The sequence below is a fragment of the Hyposmocoma kahamanoa genome, unplaced genomic scaffold (genome assembly GCF_003589595.1).
Source record: "Hyposmocoma kahamanoa isolate Upper Pololo Valley unplaced genomic scaffold, ASM358959v1 78, whole genome shotgun sequence".
In the NCBI taxonomy this organism is placed as follows: Eukaryota; Metazoa; Arthropoda; class Insecta; order Lepidoptera; family Cosmopterigidae; genus Hyposmocoma; species Hyposmocoma kahamanoa.
In genome coordinates, this window is record NW_020653945.1 from 14,509,874 (window position 1) to 14,532,777 (window position 22,904).

Consider the following 22,904-nt stretch of genomic DNA (forward strand, 5'->3'; position numbering starts at 1 on the left):
ATATCATAAAAATACAGGTCGGCTCTATTCCCAAGTATAGCAAACATCCTTTTAAAAATATTTAAGTAGTATTACTTATTTTTAAAAGTCAATATCTCCATGAAGAAAAATATTCCATCTACATTATTCAAAGTACTTTCTCTCCGTGTCGCATACCCGTGGGATACCCTGTATATGAAATAATTTAAAATAATAATGTGGCATGAATGCAATGAACCCTTCACCGAGGTTTTACTGTTGTATTAATTAATATGCCATTAACTGTACTTAGACGGATTTACGAGTACCTCGGAGTCTGTAACTTTATATTGTAATCTTACAGTGTTAATACAGAACAGCGAGCTGAGTCCCATGCAAAGAACAATTAACCCGGCGACCAAGTATTGTTCGACGAAGCTGTAATAAACAATAGCAAATTAAAAGCAATTTCTGATCAGGGTCTTTTATTAATCCATAATTGTAGCGTTACTTACACTAATTTCACCCTGTATTCGAAGATAATGTGCAGCACTGTTTTAAATAAAACTGCAGCTATGACGATGTACGAAAAGGTTAAGCCGGAAAATAATGTTGCAGACCTGAAACGAAGATTCTCAGTAGAAATTCAATGTTTATTACAGAGCACGCCTTATTGACTTTATACTCACATGAAGTGCGAATAGTCGCCGCGCGACGTACATTTCGAATACATAGGTAAAATCCATAACGAACCTGTAAGTAAGCAAGTTAATATTTGTGACGATATCGACAAAAAGATGCTGAAGATTATGTGTGTGTAATCATATAGTAGATTTTCTTTCTAAGGATTCAATGGCTTCTGAACATAGACATATTTCCTGCCCAAGTTTCGTTGACTTGTACGCCTCATAATGTAAAGTGGTGCTAATTTCCCCGAATAATTTTCAATGACTACAAAAAACTGTATGGGAATGCCTTGAGAATAATACCAAATCTCGGTCCCGAGCATCTGATGTGTATACACAATTATAATCTAATAAATCATTTATTATTTGAAACTTACTTTCTCTAACATTATTGAGTCCGATAACCTGGACGTAGTCTGTAATGGCGCAGATAGCTGCGCCAGTAGTATGCAGCGCAGTGACGATTAGTACAAAACTGGAGAGCCACACATTTTCGCTGTTCAGACTAGGGTCTATGTGCCCGTGAGCTGTGAAATTATGTTAGAGTACAGTTTTCAGTTTAGCCTTTTCATAAATCTTCTTGATATAAATACAAAATAAATAAATTATGCATGTTATTGCTGATACGTTCTAATTAAAAACTTGCTACACAGCACCTTCGCCCCCGGAGTCACTTTTATCCTATCGCAAGTGGAGGATAGGTACATAAGAAAACAGTTTTATACCTATCTCGAACTACGGTGATACCGCGATAAATTCACTACACTTTTTGATCTGTTTTATTTCATCGTATAAATCAATTATAGATATGCATTTATGCGATATTTGACTATTTAATATATTAACGGTATTCGGGCAACAAATTGGTATTTTAAACACGATTAGAATACAATATTCTCTCGACAGATTAAAATTCGTAAATAATCTCTGCTAGGTCTTTTACCATTTTATTACATTACAGAATGAATATACCTACATAGTTTTGTTTGGTTGGGTTACAAGTAATACTTAGGTAATTTCTTTCACAAGAGCTGAGCCAGTTAACTAATGGAAATTATTCCAAGCTTGCGTGCATAGTTGTCATTGCACTTATTTGTAACTGGAAACTATTTGTCATTTATATCAATCTTTTGTTAGTATATGTTCTTTCCGAGGTACCACCGTAAGCGCAACAGTAATCTCGAACTGTTATTTTTATTGACATCCAATACACCTATACACTTCACGTTTTATATAAATAACAGTCGTCTTTCTACATTCTTTCTAACTCTTAATTAATCACTTATCATCTGAATAATCTCTTATTCATTGATCATCATCAATTCACTAGGGTTTCGGAACATATTAGTAAGTCACATCGCAATTATACAGGAATCAGTGTTACCAACTTATATTTAAAGTTATCATTGCTTTCACCAATGAGTTACATAAGCTTTTTAATAAATGAAGCGTCATTTTAGCATTCTGGGATGGATGTCTATAGATGCTCTTTGCAGATACTAGTTGTGAGAGTACATTCTTCCGTAACCTACATCTGTGTAATCGACATTATTGTCTTTCTCTGTGTTCCATTTATGATCATCATCTTACTGACTTCTAACTTTTAGTCTCACTAAAAAAATAAATTCGGACCTAGGTGAGTTTCACGAAACTAACTAACCCTATTTCATTCTGTAGGTAGTAAGTATTATTTCACATCTAGAAACATGTATGTCCGCCAAAGTTAAAAATACGAAAGACGACACTTTTTCTACATTTAAATATAATTGGAGCTCTTATGACCCCAACTAAAAATCTATTCGTCTTTCAAACTTGTAATTTCGTTTATCAAATAATGCATTTACAATTGTCGAAAAGTTCGCGAGATATTGAAGTCTGAATATTGCTACTTTTAACACTTTAATTGAAGTTGATATCAATTAGGGCCTCCATTTTTGCACTCGTTCATTATTCTGGACTTGGCCCTTTTTACGCATGTGTTTTTGGTAGGTAGGATACTAATTTCCTTGCCAAGGAGGTAGCTACTTCAATATAAAACTTTAGGCACCTTATAATTTTAATTACAAGGGTAATTTAAGATTCGGTTAAATAATAATAATAATTTATTCGCATTAAGTGTGGTTGTTTGTTGTAAAGTGAGCGTTATTTGAAATACCTATCGAATTTTATTTCTTAAGAACGTCTAAGTACTTGTATCGTAAACGTATATATGTATATGTACTTGTTTAACTATAGGTAAACAAGGTTATTATCAAGGAACATATTTACCGAAATAAAAAGTTCTCTATAATAATTATATTCGGCTGTTTTTGCTAACCTCGAATAATTGCATGGACTTCAAAACATAGTTTACTTAAGATTTAATAAAAATATGATAAAACGAATTTAATATTTCATCACTTATATTACCAAAATGATTAAGACCCTTTCCATGAATGGTTTCCGTTCCAATACTCGCAGCATGTATGTACATGGCCACTTCAAAAGCGTCACAGACACTCTGAAAACATCAATCATTTGGAGTTATACTAGACCTCCGACCTCCCCTTTGATGACCTCCGTGTTCGAGTGACTTGCACAGTTGCACACCAGATTTCATGGTGTCGCCATCTCCGAAGGCCGGGTCAAACTAACTTTTTTACATTATCTAGGTCTGAAGTATTTGTGGTACTGTCGTCATTCCCAATTTCCATAACACAAGTACTTTAGGATCAGAGCAACATATGTCACATCTAATATGTATTAAATACAACGTAAACAGTGGCCCATTTGCTACGACGTAAGCATTGAATTTTCCTTTATTAGTTCTACAGATTTATTCAGTTTGAAATTAAATATATTATATTTTTATCGAGTTCTTAGGTTTTCGCGATTGTTACACATAGGAAATGAAACTATTTTTCCGGATTTAAATCGCGTATATTTGTTTTTCAAACAAACCGACGTTTCGGGTCCTTTTCAACCGTGACCATGGGACCTGTAAAGGGCCCGAAACGTCGGTTTGTTTGAAAAAACAAATATACGCGATTTAAATCCGGAAAAATAGTTTCATATTATATTTTTTTTATTATAATTTTAAACCAATAGGTTAGGTAACATTTCATTACGTTATATATAATATTGATTACATTAAAAAAACGCTCGAGAAGGTACTTACTCCAAGAATATCTCTGGAGCCACCTATTTGAAACATTCTGCTGACCGATATTGTCTTTTTCACATAATTTATGACGCTTATAACAACCAGTACTACGGCCCATGTCCAAGGTATTCCTTTGAACCATGGATATATATTATTCCAAATTAACTAAAAATTCAATAAATAATATATTAACTAGATTACGTAGCAGTAAAAAAAGTTGCAACTTACTGTGCGCTTCGAACTTAGAGCATACAACTCTAATCTGCCGTCCATTAACTTAAACGCGGCTGTGACAAAAGGTCAAATAACCATTATAAATAGAGAACAAAATTCTCCTTCAAAAACCGTTAAAATTAGTTAACGTGTTCGACTTATCGGAACTTACCCCAAATTCTAAAACTGGGTTATGGATTTTTCTGATATCTCAAAAAAATATTTTGTCATTTAGCCCGCGTTTTAGTTGGCGGACGGCAGTAATGCTGGTTTCACACGGCCTGTAATGTCATGGGCCGCGCTGCACCACGCGATTGTGGCGCAATGTCGCCCGATTTGTACGGGTAAGCTCGCGTAGCGATGGGACGAGTTGTATTTTTTTCAACTCGAGTGGTCGTAACTGCTAACTCAAATTGTATCTCGAGTTAACTCGACTCGGTGTCTGACGGAGCAACCGCGAGTCGCGAGTAGAACTCGAACCGACGATTCACCGAGTTGGGCACGATGCGCGTGAGCGTGCCCTGAAGGTCGCCGAACCGACCGAGTGAGAGCGGATAGCCGGATGCTGTATGAATGAAGATATTCGACACGGCGGAAACTGCACCAAGCTAGCTCGAGTTCACAAAAAGCAGCTCGAGTCGACTCGTGGGAGTAACTCAAGTTAATTAACTCGACTCGTCCGTCGATCGCGACTCGAGTGTGCTCGCACCGAACGAGTAGCCGCTACGCATTGCGCTGTATGAATGAACGGCGGCGGCGGGGCGGGTACCGAGCCGAGTTAGCTCGAGTTCATAAATTTGTAACTCGAGTTGACTCGTTGTGGGAGTAACTCGAGTTAAGCGAGTTAAATAACTCGACTCGCCCATCGCTAAGCTCGCGCCACCGCCCGGCGAGTGCAGGCCGCCTCGTGTCGCGTATAATCGGGTGTGTCGAGAGCTGTAGCAGCTCTAGTCTGGTTTAAGCTGTCATGTGATGAACACACATGTATTCTGCAGCCATTTCTGTGTTATACAGTGGATAGAACTTACTTAAGAACCAGAAAAAAACACGCTGCTGGGTGTCACTCAACTAGAGAGGTCGAGATAATAAGATTATATTGAATTGAATATGCGTAGTTTGCTTTACCAGTCAAATAAAAAATGATCGCCAAATGCACTATTGCCACTCTGGGCCGCGTGTTGGACTGTTGCGTGGCTCTCACGCCGCGCCTCCAAAGTGACCGGCATAACGAAAGTCAGCTTAAGGCATCAACTAAGTGAAGTTTACGGAATTTTGAAAAATAAATTTAACTTAAATGTGACAGAGAGTAGGTACCTATATATAACTCACAACTCCGTTTACACCGTAGGCATGGAAGCGAATTAGGCAAGCGCCTGTTTCAAACTCGGTCGAGTAGCGAGGCTAATAAGGGTGACAATCAACCGAGATTCAACCTTTATCAAATTGAAATAAGTTTCACTAGCAAACAAGCCTTTTCTCTTTATAATTAATTAATAATAAAAATATTGATGTAACTTGAAATGCTTACCCTCTTGTGTCGTACTTTCTCTGTCAGCATGTATATCCATATTATGCACCACTCAATAATTACAAATACTATAAGTGGTAAGTTTATTTTAAATGCGTAGTCCGAGGAGTGACGTATAACTTCTACACTGCCGAATGAAGGAAACAGGGCATTACAAAATATTGTTCAGTAGAACCTCTACATTGCGTCATGAAATGCTGCGAATCAATGCATGAAAATCGCTTGTTTGATCTACTGTGTGTGTGAACCCACAGGATTACACCCACGCACCCGCACTATGGCTAGAGGTGAGGGTGAAAATCTGTAAGCGCGATGCGGCTCCGTGTGGTCTGGTTGGATAAGTTGTAGCAGTAGCGCTCTTTGTGAAAAAGTTCGCCCAGTGAAGTACTGACACCTTACCTATAGATGACGTCATGCAGTAATGTGAGCATTACTGCGTTCCGGTTTTGAAGGGAACTGGGAACTGGTACTAGTGAAATTACAAGAACATGTGACGTGTCAACTTATGTCTACGAGAGATGTGCTACGCAGTGCCCTTCAGTTCTTAGCTATTTAAAGCTCTGAGTGGCACTGCATGGATGTTCGCTGATGATGGACTGGAACCTACACAACTGTTCGTCCCGTCAATTGGTATCATAAAAAAAGTAAAAGACCATATTTTCATACTCACTAGAAATAATTATACGGTGGAGTGAGGTACATTGTAGGATAAGTACCATCGAAAGTTTCCTTGCAGACGTATGTTTTACGCTGGCTAACTAGTTGTACGCCGAGTGAAATTTTTAACCTGAAAAACATCGTTTAAAGACTGTTACCGTTGTCAGTTTTGTTGATTATTGAGAAGCGAAACGTTTGGATGAAAGAGGGTAATGTGGTTTATTAACTTAATAAGTAATGTTGCAAATAGTCCTTTTTAGGGCACATTTACCCTATCTGTTTATTAGTCACTGCCTTTTTAATCGGTCGTTTCGGCCCTAACTTTTTGACTACAATAGCAAAAAATCCAAAAATTACATCGGAAATATGCATCATAATAATTATGAATATTATAATGGCCCACTGATAAAGATAGTTTGTAAAATTTTCTGGATTGGCGTTATTTTTTAAAATTTTCTGGGTAAGCAACGCTCTTATGGAGAGTATCCGACATACTTTAGATAGGTTTTTTTTCTCTAACGCTGTAATACCTAATATTTTGTATGCTGGCGATTAAGATGAAAACTAAAGTTAACTTCGTTCGCGTTAGTCTGACTAGCCTACTAGTAATTATAAAATTTCATCTTGCATTTGTCACTGAATAAGGAAATCCGTAAATATAGGAGGTATACAGCCTCTCATAATCAGACATTGCAAATAACTAACTGTGTTAAATTTCTCCATGCATGAGGCTGTGTTCCCACTGTTCTGAATACTGGCTTAGTTGTCATTTGTTCATCTAGTAGCAATAAACCAGACTCTAAAGATGCATAAGGCTGTACAAACAAAAATAAAGGTAACCTGAAAACTATATTAGAGTAGAGTGCCAAATTTCGTCAGCTCTAGCGCATGTGGCGCCCTAAGGTATAATCAATACCCTGGCGCCCTCTGTCGGCACGCGATCAAAATAGAAGACATAAATAGTTATAGTTTTCCTCAGTGATTGGAAATTAGGGTGTAAAAATGATGTTGGGTAGCAATAGCCCGTTTACTTCGTTTGCGCCGCGACAGTCGCAAGCTCTTTGGAGGCGTCTCGAGACGCCCCCCAAGACCTTGCGCATGAGTGAACAAGGGTAAAGCAACTGCGCCAAACGTGGTCACCGTAGTCGTGGAGTTTGATGATGTTGTAAAAGCAACCTCGACTACAGTAGCTCTGCCGGAATCACAGAGTAGACAGCCCGTAGCAATATGCGAATGTGTAATTTCTTACAAAGAATACTAGACCGTATTTTGTAATATACTTAAAATACGCTAATGGCGCGCATAACTGCAAGTCGGCCTTAGATCACCACAACTGATAGCTCTCTACCTTCTAATTTTCATATCTGTATTTACTCTACATGACAGTATAGAATTATATATACAAAAGCATTAAGGCTATTAGCATATGTGCATAAAAGTTATTATTGACAAGAAATTGTACGCACATCGTTCAACATGGCTGCGTCAATTTGTTTCAAACTTGCGTTGTACGCTTTTAAGTTGTTGTCCCTGAAAACGTAACGCGATATACATACAGTCTGCTAAGCTAATCAAATATTTTCTTGAACAGTTTTATACTATATTACAAAAGATATGCAAAATAATTAACGAACCTGCAAAATTCGAAGGGTAATTGCTTATCAGAGACCGCCGCCAACACATAAACAGCAGTAATGGCACCCATGACCGAACAAGTTATGGCTCGAGTCAAAGCGTTTATGCATATTGCTATTCCAACACCTGCCAAAGTAAGCATTATTATTTGGGGTTAGAGAAAAGTGTTCAATACACTTTTCTCTCGATCGATAAAAATGTCCATGGCTGCTGCTGCTGCCATGGACTTTTTTGTTAATTTACTTAAAGCTCTTTGCTGAAAATTTAGTAAGTCATTTATATAAATAGATAATCCTACATCATTATATGTATTTAATTATTTTGTAATTGAGTCTGTGGTAAAAACACATGGAAACACTTATCTTTGTGCTGACCGTGCCTACTTTCATACGGCTATCTAAGACCAGACATAAGTTAACATGCTTGTTGTACATACCTAAAATATTACTGTCTCACAGTGATCAATTTTCAACTTTTAGGTGGACGAAAATATTGTACCCTTAATATTGTTTACTTTTATGTATCAGCTTTCTTTCTATTTATTATTATTTATATCCATACATATATCCATTTTCAATAAGTCATCATCATAAGTCATAAGTCATCATATTAGTGGAAAGTTGCTCATCGAAAGACAATTTCTTGTTGATTTTCAACTATACGAGTTGCAGTATGGTCAAGTACATCTTGTAGTGAAACTTCAGCAGATATATCGGTTACAGAAATATTAGATGGATAACATTTAGCTTTTTCCTCTATAAGTTTATAGTACGGTGGATACAGATGTTTTAAAGATTTACGTGCAGCTGACGCTCTAAGTTCTGTGTAATCACGAGTCAACTTTAACTCGGTAAAGAGTGACAATGCATATTTTGCACAGCCAATTTTGATACTTTTTCAGGATTTTTTTTATATCCCGCCCAACTGTTATCCAATTCCTGGAGGCCGATGCACAAAAGAAATGCAACGTTTTAAGTAACGTATTATGTACTTATTTTTCCAAAGTTTCTAATCTTAGTACTCCTAATATGTATTGTAACAACGTATTTTTGGAGGCAGCAGAGTTAGGAACGACGGGGTGGGTTTTTTAAGTTCATTAAATAAATCATAATTTTTAATGTAATGGTGCTAACCATTACCTAAAAAATAAAAAGTTTGTTCAGCGAGGGTAAATAAAAAATTTACTTATTATAAGGGCAATGGTATGGCTGAACTTATAAATACAAAATTTGTATGTTACTTTATGTTCCTCTAAAGATATGGGACGTAAAATAAAAAATATTCCATCTCTCAAAAACTATTTTTTTTCCTTACACTTAATATATATAACTCTAATTAAATAGGTTCAAAATATCACCGATACCTTCCTGTATATGCACCATTTTTAAAAAATAATGTTTAATAGAAAGGATTCATACGTGTACATAATTCATAATTGGTGCTGTTTTTCTCCACTACCCTCTATTTAAGAAAAATGAATTAAATACATACAGCTAAAAGCTGTGAATTGATCACTTTGCGCCTGGTCTAAGTGGCCAATATGGAAAGATTGCAATTTTATGAATAAGGTATCTAACTTAGGTACTTACTATAGGTACTCACCATCAAACATTGGTATTATACGAAAAGCTCGACCTGGCCCGCTGATGCTCCATTGGCCGAGATACACTTCAAAGTGCCGTAGAGGATTCCCCAAGATACCAATTGCCGCCGTCAATGTTAGTAGGAAGACAACTGGTAATAGTAATCTTTATTATTTGTAGGTAGTGGGTGAAATTTTATATGTATATTTTTAGCACAATCTCGCAATGTGACTTTACTAAACAGAATGTTTTGTACTAATAGTATTGGGACTCAATACGACTACGACAAATATTCTATTCAAATCTCCTATGTAACATTATGGTAAAAGCAATATAATAAAACAAAGAATTGAATCTCGGTAAAAGCGAAGCGCGTTACTGAAGTGTCTAATTCTGCAAAATTTATAACCGCCTATCTCCAGTGAATCGAATTAAGTTTTCTAAATTCTCTGTTGTACGCAGAAATTCTACTATATTAAAAGAATCTCGTCCCGTGTGTGGCTAAAGTGAAAAATTGAAACATGATACGCACAGAAACTGCCTTTAAGCGCAATGGCAGTGACCCGACAGTGCATAGCCAAAAGACAGCAGATGCTATGGGCGGCATTGCGTAGGCGTCGACGACCCATTGATTTTTTGAGGGACCCGGCGCCAGTCGCTGTGTCCATACCCGGTACATGTGTCGTGGACCATACCGTTGACCAATCGCTCATGTTCTTATATGAAAATGTACAATTAGTGTAAGAATATCTATCATAATTGAGCATGCAGAAAAAACTGGATGTTGCAGATTCATATTACAAATTTGCTTACATCTACTTCTCGTGTCACTGGAGCTGTAAGAATGGTTTCCACCGAAAGATGAGCCATGGCTTTTCAGTTACGTGTAATTGTATACAATATTATTTACTAGTGAAATTCTAATTTTATGTATCAAGTTTTTTTCCCAAAATTTTGATATGTTCGCATTGCATTGGATATAAAAACAAAAGCAAAAAAGGTGAAGCAAAATTTTACGTAATTGTTGAAATACAGTGTTATTTTACTTTCTCTTCAATTCACTATGAATTTCATTTGCGAAAATAAATCTTTACATTCTGTCACATCCATCTGAATCGGATAAAAAAAACCTTACGTCACCAACTTCATTCAAGACAAATGGCAATGTGTGGACGCAAAGAGCATAACATATTCCTAAATAAATTGTTACCAAATGATTTTATATTTATTACAGTGAGCATAAATTATAAATCATAGTTTATACACATAAAAAATCATTTCAAGCTAAAAACTTCCGCGAGCATTCTTGAGCAAGCGCGAGAATTCCGCGGATATTTTTGGCTCGTATTTAGTTTGTAAACAATTGACCATAAAGTTCATTATGCTATGTACAATATCGTTACAAAAATTCGCTTCCATTCCGTTCCGCTGCAATATAAATTAAGCCTAATATGATAGTCATTAAGAACATAATATTTGTGTTTTCAACGCCACCTGATGGCGATGAGAGAAAGAGCCCCTACATTATTGAATGGTGACACCTCCACAACATTCTTCTACTCTCCGGGGCGCAGCGAGACGTCGGCTGTGACGTGACGAGTGACGTGTACCGTAGCTTCCAACGTTCCAGAAGGCACTCTCTCATATTTCATCGAAGACACCACATCGATTGTTCGTGTTCATTACAATTGTCTTTCGGTCGTCACATTATTTTAAATTATGTAAAGGATCGCATTAAATATCCTAAATGCAAATTAAATAAATCACTTCATTGAAGAGTCTCACCTGTCCCGAAGCTTGTTACACACGCAACCCAAAACCACATAATATAATCATTATTTTATTGTTTAGGAACAAATCATAATAATTATTTATTTTGGGTTTTATGCAAACCATGCGAACGGTAAACCGCCACTTACGCATTTCCGAATTCTCGCTAATAATATCTATTCTATACAAATATTCGTTGTGTTAATTTTTGTTTAATTACACAATCACACATCCGCTGCAATATATTACGCGCCTTGCGCTAAATACGGCTGCGCAAGCATTGTGTGGGTACCAAAGAAATAGATGTGGCTGTGGGTACAAAGCTTGCATAGAGTTACATGCTCAGTTTCCGTTGTGGCGGAACGGAATAGAAGCGAATTTTTATAACGATATGGTACGTATGTACATAGCATAATGAACTTTACATAAGTTTGGCAACGTAACGAACTAGATACGCAAACACAGTCGCGCATCTTTCGGAGAATTCTTGCGCATTCACGGGAATGGTCGCGCATTCGTGTGAAAATCTGCAGCTGCTGTCGGCGATGTTTAGAGAATGCGACACTCACAATTCTTTGTACACACGCCAGCACATCAAGCCACACATTGACGTACCTTGTTCCGTTGCATTGGAGGCGATTTTCGAACAAAAATGTGTAGTCTGCTGTGCCGTTGTCCGTATATCTAGCAAGTTGCAGCGTTAAATGTCTACGAAATAGGTTGTGTATGTACCGTGCCAGAAAAATTAATCATTGATTCAAATGAAAAATAGATTTATTTGGTGCAGAAAATTTGATTTTAATTTAATACTAATTGTGTCTGCTAAGACCATTGTCACTTTCCGTTATGTAGATTAAATCTTTATAATTAAAAGCATATTTTAATTTAGAAAAAACCTTTATTAATCATATATATACAACGCTCATATGTAAAATACATTTATGCAGAAATCAAGATAACATTATCCTTTTCATTATATAGTTATCAATCACAACACTTTTTTAAAGGACCGCGACACAAATTTGTTGCCATATCCCTTTTAGTGATGCATTAAAGCCTTAGTTGGAAATAATTTGACATCGTCTGACGACGAACCCGAAACGTATGCGTTAGAACATGACAAATGAATAAAGAGTTACGCTTAGTTGTGCGGTGTAATAAGGACTATGATTATTTTATTACACAATATACCCATTCACCGTCATAACAATAACAAAGGCTTCAAAAAACATAATACTTATTATAATATACTATTCTTATGTTTAGTATTCTTTAGTCCTGTGTAGGTTACACTTACTCATTGGTTGACAAAAATGTCAAAAAAGTCTAATTTCCGCAGTCACATTTTTATTTAATAGGTCAACGTATTATGAGCTATGGGGGCGGTGGCGGCGCAGGCGCTTGCGGTGCCTCTTGCGGTAATGCGAAGTTGGTAATTAAGTCACGCACGGCCGGCCACAGTGTGCACTCTGAATGAGATTGGCTGAACTCTGCGAACCTGCAAAGAGGGTAATCAGGAAATCATTTCAAGCTATATGACGTGTATAGAAAGAACAATGCCCAAGTTCCATACATTACTAGACTAGCTAAAAATAAAGTTGACGACCATCAATCGCGTATAGGGTTTTATTTGTATCTCCACATAGTTTCTAATTATACTGGATGAAAAATTGATTTAAGCAACATTTTTCTTTTGAGGTTATGTTAATAATGAACATTAATAATATGTTACTTTGTAGTACAGAGTTAAATGTTATAAGATGCTTGGGTACACATTGAAAGTAATACTTAAATTCACTATCACAAATGAATGAGATAAAAATGGTGCAAAAGATACGATAAAAAAATACTTTAAAAAAGTTGAATGCATTGTTAGCATTTTTTTAAACGCAGTACAACTTAGATTTTGATATTTAATATGAAGTCACGTACACTTGACATGATTCCTCTAACAATGAGACAATTTTCTTCTTGAATATTCTGAGAATAAGTTGAGAGTCAAGTTCAAGTTAATGAAGACTTACGTACATAAGACCATTGCTCATCGATGTCACAATTATTGTAACTTTGGTTCGTAATTATCTCAACGTTGAAAAAATTCATGGCAAGTGTAAACGAAGCACTGTCAGATTAGGCGATTTTTCGCCGTTTAGAATACTTCAAGGGGTCTGCGACTAAAAAATTATGGGCGACTCGGCGATATTTAGGCTATGTTTGAAATAGGAAAAGGAGATTTTAGGCTACTTAATAAAATGTCTGGGGAATTACAAATTTTATTGGGTATTTGAGTATTTCTACGTGTGGGCAATTGGGGAAATAAAAGAGTTCATATTTCCCAATGTCCGGCAGCAAACAGAATTGTTTTTTAGGGATTTTATGGCTTGGGTGAATATCGGCTCCTTAACGCACATAAATTGGCGAATTAACTTCACAAATATCTGGCAACACTGAAACGAAGCTTAAAATAAAATGTCAAAACGTAAGTTGTATTAAGTTCAAAAACGAATGATACAATGCCTTTTACGTATTAACTATCTTTTTTTAGTTCAATTTCAAAGTTTCATGAATTAAACTTATTTTATAACACATATTTCAATGAATATTTAATTTTCAACCGGTCGCGACTAAAAAATTTTTGAGTCCAAAATGGGCATTGTTCTTTGATTTCGATTGAAAAAACGGAATTGAAAGCAATCATCAAATACCTGATACTAGCGGATTATTACAGAGTTGATTTCAGGTGGTGTATATTTTATACATATCTATGTTATCTAGGTACGACTTACCTTTTGAGATGTAAATTGACGGCGATCTGGTGCGGTTGCGAGTCGCGCTTATCGGCCAGCTGAGTCACGTTCAGTTGCATGTCGTACACTAGCGGGAGAACCAGTTGAGTGTCGCCGCGGGTTAGGCAGATCTGCAATGAAATATGTACATATACTGCAACATTGGCTTTTGTTGCAATAAAGTAGGTTAAAAATTACAAGACAATCATTCAGTTTTTTTTATATCTGTAGTAAGTGACACGCCTGTCCATAACAATTGCAGTGCCAGTCAGAGCTTTAAATCACAAAGATCTGAAGGGCACTGGTACTGCACCCGTCACCCTGAAACATAAGTCCCACGCGCCTGTGATTTCACCAACACCCATACCCTTCAATACTGGAAAGCAGTAATGCTCACATTACTGCTTGGCAGCAGAAATAGGGAAGGTGGCTGTACTTCCCTGGACGAATTCTTTCACAAGGCGCTCGCTCTACTGCTACCAATTTTATTAAAATAAAAATAAGGAAACATTATTCAACAAACATATAGTACTTACAAAGAATAATATCTTGTGTTTAGCCAGCAGTACAGCAGGTTGTCCAGCGGGGACGATTTGCGGGGCAGCAGGTGGGATGCGCAGGGCCCATTGGAATTGCCATAACGCTGATACTATAGGCACTAGGTCTGCTCGCATTAGAGCTACAAGTGATGGAAGAGCGGCATTAGGTGCACCCCAAACGCGACCCCATCCGTGAAGAGCTGTAGCCCGGTATGGAGCAATTGCGACACGTTGCTCGAAAAATTTTTCCATCACCTGTGAATGTTATATCTTAATACAAATATCAATATAATAAATAAATAATAAATATTAGACAACATCACGTACGTTGCTCCGATCCGAGAGTAAGTAACTAAAACCCTTGTGTTATGGAAATCGGAAACAACGATGGTACCACAAACACTCAGATCCGAGACAATATAGAAAAGCTTTTCTACATTTAGAACCCAGGACCTCAGGTGTCGCCATCACACCATGAAAACTGGTACGTAAGCCACTCGACCACGCAGGTCGTCAAATATGCTGTTAGCACAAGAATATCGCGTCAAATAGTAAATACTAAGTCTAAGGGTCTATGTTGACCATTCGGTAATAATTAGTGGTAAGTTAATAGGATGCTTATTTACCTAGGATTCGGTTGCTCGGTAACACGAAATGCGCTTTTGTATCGAAAAAATATTGTGACACTGGGATTGACGAAATTATTAAATTTAAAATTGAAGCAAACTAGAAGTTAAAAATGTTATTTAACAACTTTATGTAACATACATTAACTTTTATCACACATAGAAAATGAAAAATGTAAACATTTTGGACATCAAGAAAAAATTTTGTTGTTTAAATATTTTTAACCGAAACCATCACATATCATCGTTTAGTTTAAACTTAAGGACTTCTAGCTGTTCACAGTACAGAGATCCAGTTGATATTATTCCTGGTTATCATCAGACTTTTAAAATTTACAGTGAGCCAAAATCTTACGTATTTAAAACATAAAAATCGTAACATATCAAGCCATTCCGGCAAAAAAAAGAAAAAATATATTTTAAGAGGTTGCTTCTATATTTCGACTTCACGGAAAAAAGTGGACTTTAGGTATAAAGGCATCCGAATTACTTATTTTATGAGTACTAATCAATTAGAGATGTCCTAATGCTTTACCGCTTCGATTTCTTATTACAATCGACATTATTTATGAAAATGTTTTAATTGTGAATGTGAGCGGGTTCACATTCACAATGAATTAATAATTAATGTTACAGAGGAACCAAGTATTGATTTTTGTTCACATCGTGAAGAATTCATTATATTAACACGTAGAATTTACTATAAATATTTTTAATTTATTAATTTTAATATATTATTCAATATAATTTATTATTATTAGACAGGTAGCAAAACCTATATAACTATACAACGGAGAAATCAACTTGAATAATCTTCTTGACATAATCTGTGGACTCAATAAAATTATCGGAACTAAACAGTATGTCGCTTTACTACAGTAAAGAAAAATCAGCGTCCATGAAGTATTGCATTTTTTGTCTATGGTTGTCTATCAATAATTATTGAACTTCATAGGCATGCTTATGTCAAAAGTAAAATAATGGTTAGACAAAGTGTAGTGATAATACAAACCTGCAGGTCATCAGCGGACCACTCCTTGTTATCAGGCAAAGGCGTGAGTTGCAGATGTAGCGACTGCATGTGCTGTGGGTGCAGCGCCACACGCGCCGCCAACCCTGCTCCGTCACAACGGAAGGTCAAGCTAGTCGCTTCCACGGAGACCATTGTCAGCTGGAACAATAATTTGTAGCTTCTGTTCGTTTTGACGTCTAGTGGATCATTTCAAAGAGGCTCAATCACTAAGCGGAAAGGAAATATCGCACACAAAAAATAGCAAAAGTGGCAATCTCGCTTATCTTTTCGATAAATGCCCTTCTGATCAGTCATCAAATGTAACTTTAGATACCTTTACACTGAGTATAATCTTGCCATTTATTTACAATCTTTTACCGAAAACTGAGGAAGTTTCCAATGAAATGACCTATGAAATGAAGATTTTACTCTTGTGACACTTATTTTATTTATTTACAATAAATTACATACGCTAACAGATCAATATCCAAACGCAATTGTAATCTTACGGCTAAGTGGATAGTATTTAAATATATACAAAACAATGTCATTAAAAAATACAATTGATACAAGAAATCAAACAAAATTTAAAAATTACATGAAATTAAATACATTGTAAATACATTATTGTTATACTATTACTGCAATGTAATTATTACTATAAAGACTGGAATCTTTTTTTAAGTCACATAATACTGCTGTCTCTAGTCAAAGTTTCAAGGTAGCGTCCTAGGAAACTACGAATTTCAGTTCCGAGCATGTAAATATGTCCAACGAGGAGTCAAAGAGAAGCATTTGGTTAAGACATTTAAGCGCTCTTGGCAGAGGGGCCAACTTACTTACCTTAGATCGTGTAGCACGTATTGCAAACAACCTTTTTCTGTGAGTTCGTACCAAATTGAACCTAGGCACCACAAAACCGATCATCGATAACATATCTGGGTTCTACGTGACTCCACGCACCAGACGAAATATATGGGTTACCAGAGCTAAATTGCGTCTCACTTTCAGTGATCTGTAATTGACCATACCCAAGATGAAGGTATTTGGATAAAGCAGGGGGGGACACTGTTGTGGCCGGTGTGCAATATCAAAAGAATGCATTCTTTTGGTTATTATATTACTTATATATCATATATATAAAACTGTTTAGATGTACCGTGTTGTAATATTGTGTCATGTAGAACAAAATATTATTTTTACGGTAAGGCGCTATATTTGAATCCGGAGTGAAAGATTTTAGAATAGAATCTAAGTCTAAATCTAGTATGACGCTCAAGATGAAAATAATTTTACTATAGTCTGTTTCAATCCAGTTTGCGGTAAAAATAAACACACCGGTTTGGTTGAAATTCTAAAGCAACCAATCAATAAATGGAGTCAATCAACACTTTCACGTATAATTCGAAGATTTCGATTTGATATCTCATCACTTTTCCAATAATATGCATTTGAATAACAACTTAAAATCGTATTTGAAAAAGAAAAAGTTAGTCCAAAATTGAGGTTGTTTTTTAAATGTATGTTATGTTTTAAGTATCGACTGTCTATGGTTGCATAGTGCTGTACAAAACAAAATTATTCGGTTCATTCAATTAGTTTTTGTAATCGATTAATAAATCGAATATTTCCGTCACAATCACAAAGTATCTAAGTAGAAGGATTTGAAGGAAGATTTAAAATTTAAAAATTTCGGAAATTTTAAATTTCCTTTCATAGGTCATGTAAGAAAAACCACTAGTATTATAAGTGCACCATGTACTAATATCACAGTATAACAATCTTAGTATAAATATATCACAGTATAAATATCTTCCCTTAATACTACACTCAGTATCGAATCACAAATTTTTTGTTAGTAATCAGCAGCGAAGTCGCAAAAAGAACTGTTAGTCATTACAACTGATTCAATTAAACAAATCGATTTATTCAATTAATTAATTGATTTGTTGTTGGCAATACAATTGGCCGTCACTAAACTGTCAGTGACCAGTTTGTTTACTTTTTCTGTATAATGGATTGAAACCAACTATATGAGTTTGATGATGAAAATAATTTTACGCTGTAGTATTAATTCCTCCCTTCTACTTTCAAACGACCATCCTAATTTTTTATGATAAAATTTAAAATGACCATTCCCTAGGGAATAAAAAAAAAGAAAGTCAATACCTCTCCGCAGGAAGCAGAATAGGTGCAATAAAAATAATATTTAGCATAATCACTTTTGTATTGACCAAAGATGGCTCTATAAACCAATAACAACAAATAGTACATTATAAAGTATACTTACGTAGTCTTCCTGTTGTACAAATCGTTGCAACGTGCGCTTCATGTAAACGCAAGCGAGGAACCGCTGCAACGGTGCCAGTGAAGGCCCCGGTGGCGCCCCTGGCGGAGGTTCACACGGCGTACATAACGCTTCTAACTTGGACACTGACAGTGGCGTAGCTGTGGCGCCAGCCCACGCTCGTCCACCTACTAACACTCGAGACCCGGTAGTTGAGCTTGGTTGAGGCCCTGACGAAAAGTTTAGTTGAGTTAGTTAAAAGTACAAAATCCAATTTTGCCTTGATTTGAAATTATTTGCAGTTTTTTTGTTATTTACGCTAAGAATACTTGGCTGTCATAGACAACAAGTTAATATGGGATATTTAATACACTGTCACTGTAGTTTATTTTATCTTGGCTCTGCAGTGACTCAAAGATAATAAGTACCTTTATGGTCAAGATGATGCCTAGGCGAAGGATGATGTCCCGGTGAAGGTCGCGGCAGTGACGGTGAGGCGGGCCACGCGGTGAACGGTGATGTGGGAGGAGGATGAGGCGACGCAGCAGGGGGTGCGTGGGGGGAAGGGGCGAGTGGTGAGGCGGGAGAAGCGCAAACGCCCCCGCCTGTGCCAGCGCCAGGAGCGCTGCCTGCGCCACCCGGTGGGGATGTCAAGTTGAAGTTGCTACCCAACTGTGAATTATACACAGCGTATTATAGTTGTCACAATGCAAGAGGCCCAATTTGACAGCTAAGGAAGACGATAGATAGTATGTAACTTTGAACGCAATCAACGAAATAGTAAACAAAGAATTATTAACGTATTAGTTTTAAAAAAGTACATTAATTTTAGTGAAGCATTATATAACATGATTCAAGTCTTATTATCGCCCGAATTCTAAAATAAAATGCAATTTTGAGTTAGTTCGAAACGTCTTAAGAACTCAAGTTTTTACTGAATTTTATGTTTTTATTTTATGTTTTTTTAAGCATTGAGGTGGCATTATTGGACGAACTCTTTCACAAGGAACTCTACTGCTACTTTTACTCCAGCGAAATTCGTTGTAGAATGTTTAATAACAACATGTCGCTTGGCACCCAAAGATTGCATAGGAAAAGAACAATTTTGTTTTAATACTCATTATTTATGCTTGTTACCTAATTGAAATTAAAATATAGTTAATTGGATTATGTAGAAGTAATATTTAACATGAACCTAACAGTTTAATATGAACCGAATAGTGTTCAAAAATGTAATTACTTTATTCATAAATCACATGTATCAATTCAATAGATACTTTGTAAACTTAATAATAATTGGCTAGTTAAATATTACTTTTACATAATAAGTAGTGGTAGATGAAAAAATACAAAATTGAAATATTTTATTCATTCAGCGTGTATTTCCAATTCTGAATTTGAATTACTATTCGAACTCGAATGTTTGCAATCTCTTCCTTCAAAAAAAATATCTTTAGGGTAAGTAAGACACAGTTTTATAAATAATTATATACTGGAAATTTTTATATTATTTTTAGGTAATTTGAAACTGCTATTGAACAAAATTCATCACAGACATGACTTCAAGATTAGTATTATTAATAGCTTAATCGAATTTCGGAAAAAATATTGAAATTGTGGTATGTGTGAAACTGTCTGAGGTGAAAACCCTAAAAATGGTACGCCTAATATAATAATGATATGGTAAAATGGAATTTAGCTAGAGCATAAATACTAACATTTACATGTAGCCATTTTGTAAGACAAGTTTGGATTTTTATTGTTCTCTATTATAGGACCTCGATATAAATGACGAGCTCGGTGGCCCAACGGTTTGCAATGTGGGCACTGGATGAGGAGATCCCGGAATCAATTCTAACGGATTTTCGAACAGATAGATTCAAAGGGCCAATTCGGGAAGTTAACTTTTCTAAATTGGTTCTGATCTGGGTTTTCCGGGTTCTGGAGCACTAGAATGAATTCCGATGCTCTGGTATTCATAGTACAGGAAATTCCCTAGTTTGAGACCAGGTAATAGGTGTGGTTGTCTGGCACATTATTATTATTATTATTATACAGTCCTATCTGCATATTATAACACGTTTAGTGTAAAATTAATTATTATTGATTTTACAAATGAATTTTAACATAAAATTTTCTGTTTAAGACGCTGACAAGCGTCGATGACCTTGAGCGATAACGCGCCTACTATAATTCTATAATTCTACTCCAATAAGGTGGGGCCATACGCCCCGATGCGGTAAGAGTGTGGTAGTTACACCTTCCGCTTGATTTAACATAATATTGATTGCCGCTAACAGATGGCGTTGCACTTAAAATACTCGCATGCTATCAAACCAAAAAATATCAAAGTATATATGAACTGGACATGTTATGCAAACAAGAAACAACCCACACCTCGAGTGAAATTGAGTTATGTATTTAGGTAGAACACCAGACGTGTCCTTTACCCGCTCACAAAAGATTTTGGCAACATACCAAGCCAAAACGGAGAAAATAAAAATCGTTCAGGGTACCAACCCTAAATAAGTAACTTTTTAATAGCTAAAAAGAACCTTCCTGCTTAACTTCACATAATGTCTATTTTAAAATATGCTAAAAGGATCCATGTCACATGTCGAGCCCTCCTACGTAAAGTATCGTATGTCGAAATTGCCAAGTTTACAGGGGAGCGTTTCAAAGTTGTCCGTTTTATTTGGCAAAACCTCATTACTGACATAGAGCGATCATCTAACCGACATCTAGGATTTTACAATACTCTATGTGAGTAACGAGCTTTGCCGAATAAAACTGAGAAATGCTAAAGTCGCGTATTATGCTCATTGCAGTGAATTAAGAACTTTAAAACGCTTCCCTGTAAACTTGGCAATTCCGACATACTTTCGTAGGAGGGGTCGATGTATTGAAGTACTGTAGATCTTTGGCGTTTTCATTACGAAAACTATAACATGGTTCTCGTTAACTAAATAAAAAGATACATAATGTTTTCTATTTATTGCTATATAATATAAAAGTTTCCCTATATCGTTCTCACTGCTACAGTACATCGTTTGTCTCAAACAGAGATGCGCCGAGTACAAGTTTTACCGAGTAACCGAGTACCGAATATTACTCGGTTTAACATTTGCCCAGTCGAGTACTCGGCCGAGTTACTCGGTTCATTACAACCGGAACGCGATGATCCTAAAAGCCCCAGTTGCTCTAGAATTAGGCCATACCATACTGACCAGAGTATGTCAATGAAAGTTTATTGTCGCGAGAGCAGTCCTTTCCAATGGTGGGCAGAGCATAAAACAAAATATCCAAAACGGGCACAGTTAGCACGAGTGTTTTTATGTGCACTTGCAAGCACTGTGTATAGCGAGCGGCTATTTGCCGAAGCGGGTAATGTGTATGAAGAAAAAAGAAACAGACTATTACCCGAACGTGCAGAAAGCCTTGTAAATATTCCTACATCATAATTTGCCTTTGTTAAATTTTAAATATTAATAATGTAAACTTTCTTTTTAAATTACTAAATTGCTAGAAATTGTTACAATTGTCTACAATTTCTAGTAATAAATCTCTTTTGAATATTTTAAATATATTGTTGATTTTACTTTATTATGTCTATAGCATGAGAAGAGTACTCGGTTAAAATAAAGCATCACACTTTATTTTAACCGAGTACTCTTCTCATGAACCGAGTTATTCAGTCGAGTACACCGAGTACCGAGTAGCAAACGAGTACTCGGCGCATCTCTAGTCTCAAATAACTTACCTATTTATTTCTTCACACTGTGTTACAAAAATCTAATTAAATCGAAAGTGACATTTTGTGGGTTGGTTATAGTTTGCATAACTATGTCCAACTACATATATCGTCAGTATCGTGCTCGACGATAGACAGCCGATTACAATACAATATAAATTAACTTGTCAAAACAAAGGTCTGGCAACGTACCCCACGAACGCAAGCTACGTAGCAGAAGTTTTCAACGTTGCAATTTTACTAAATAATCAAGGACGCAAACAATAATTTCATTTTTGTTTTGAATACTTTGTGTTTTAGGTTCTAATCCAATCAAAAAATATAGTTTAAATTAAATACAGTTTTTGTATTACCTATGACAATAAGCAATATTCTAGGAATTTCAAGCTACACTTCAAGATATGTGTTACAGGATGTACTATTTTTAAAGTTCCACATGCTATGTTATGGCCTAAAAACTTACACAAAAACACCATCTTTAACACCAGATTGTGGGCTTCATCGCCATTGTATAAAAATTACGACCTCAGTGGCCCAACGGTTTATACTATAGGCGCTGGATTAGGAGAACCCGAGTTCGATTCCAGGCAGGACCAAATTGGGAAACGAACTTTTCTAAATTGATTCTGGTCTGGGTGGACCGGGAAGTGCCCCAGAGTGAATTCCGTTTCTCTGGTACTCATAATATATATATATATATATATATATATATATATATATATATATATATA

The 22,904-nt window shown here is 36.0% G+C and overlaps 2 protein-coding genes across 6 annotated transcripts in view; both read right to left on the reverse strand.

Moving 5' to 3' along the window:
• Positions 1 to 10,317, reverse strand: part of LOC113233169 — a 12,344-nt gene extending 2,027 nt beyond the window's left edge. For 2 of the 5 annotated variants that reach the window (XM_026468186.1, XM_026468188.1), the window contains exons 1-14: positions 10,216 to 10,317; positions 9,935 to 10,118; positions 9,422 to 9,553; positions 7,819 to 7,945; positions 7,651 to 7,714; positions 6,890 to 6,999; positions 6,198 to 6,314; positions 5,528 to 5,654; positions 3,802 to 3,951; positions 3,054 to 3,144; positions 1,022 to 1,171; positions 648 to 711; positions 474 to 578; positions 321 to 396 (exon numbers count right to left, since the gene is read on the reverse strand). In XM_026468186.1, the coding sequence (XP_026323971.1) occupies positions 321 to 396; positions 474 to 578; positions 648 to 711; positions 1,022 to 1,171; positions 3,054 to 3,144; positions 3,802 to 3,951; positions 5,528 to 5,654; positions 6,198 to 6,314; positions 6,890 to 6,999; positions 7,651 to 7,714; positions 7,819 to 7,945; positions 9,422 to 9,553; positions 9,935 to 10,118; positions 10,216 to 10,272 (1,554 nt within the window). In that variant the 5' untranslated portion in view covers positions 10,273 to 10,317. Of the gene's footprint in view, positions 1 to 287; positions 397 to 473; positions 579 to 647; positions 712 to 1,021; positions 1,172 to 3,053; positions 3,145 to 3,801; positions 3,952 to 5,527; positions 5,655 to 6,197; positions 6,315 to 6,889; positions 7,000 to 7,650; positions 7,715 to 7,818; positions 7,946 to 9,408; positions 9,554 to 9,934; positions 10,119 to 10,215 lie in introns of those variants that run through there. The other 3 variants (XM_026468185.1, XM_026468187.1, XM_026468189.1) reach the window with 3 other exon arrangements.
• Positions 10,318 to 12,158: 1,841 nt separating this feature from the next.
• LOC113232822 (mediator of RNA polymerase II transcription subunit 14) overlaps positions 12,159 to 22,904 on the reverse strand; it is a 35,282-nt gene continuing 24,536 nt past the window's right edge. The window contains exons 18-23 of the mRNA XM_026467655.1: positions 18,851 to 19,094; positions 18,426 to 18,652; positions 16,136 to 16,294; positions 14,495 to 14,752; positions 13,959 to 14,089; positions 12,159 to 12,670 (exon numbers count right to left, since the gene is read on the reverse strand). Coding sequence (XP_026323440.1) covers positions 12,547 to 12,670; positions 13,959 to 14,089; positions 14,495 to 14,752; positions 16,136 to 16,294; positions 18,426 to 18,652; positions 18,851 to 19,094 — 1,143 coding nt within the window. The 3' untranslated portion in view covers positions 12,159 to 12,546. The remainder of the gene's footprint in view (positions 12,671 to 13,958; positions 14,090 to 14,494; positions 14,753 to 16,135; positions 16,295 to 18,425; positions 18,653 to 18,850; positions 19,095 to 22,904) is intronic.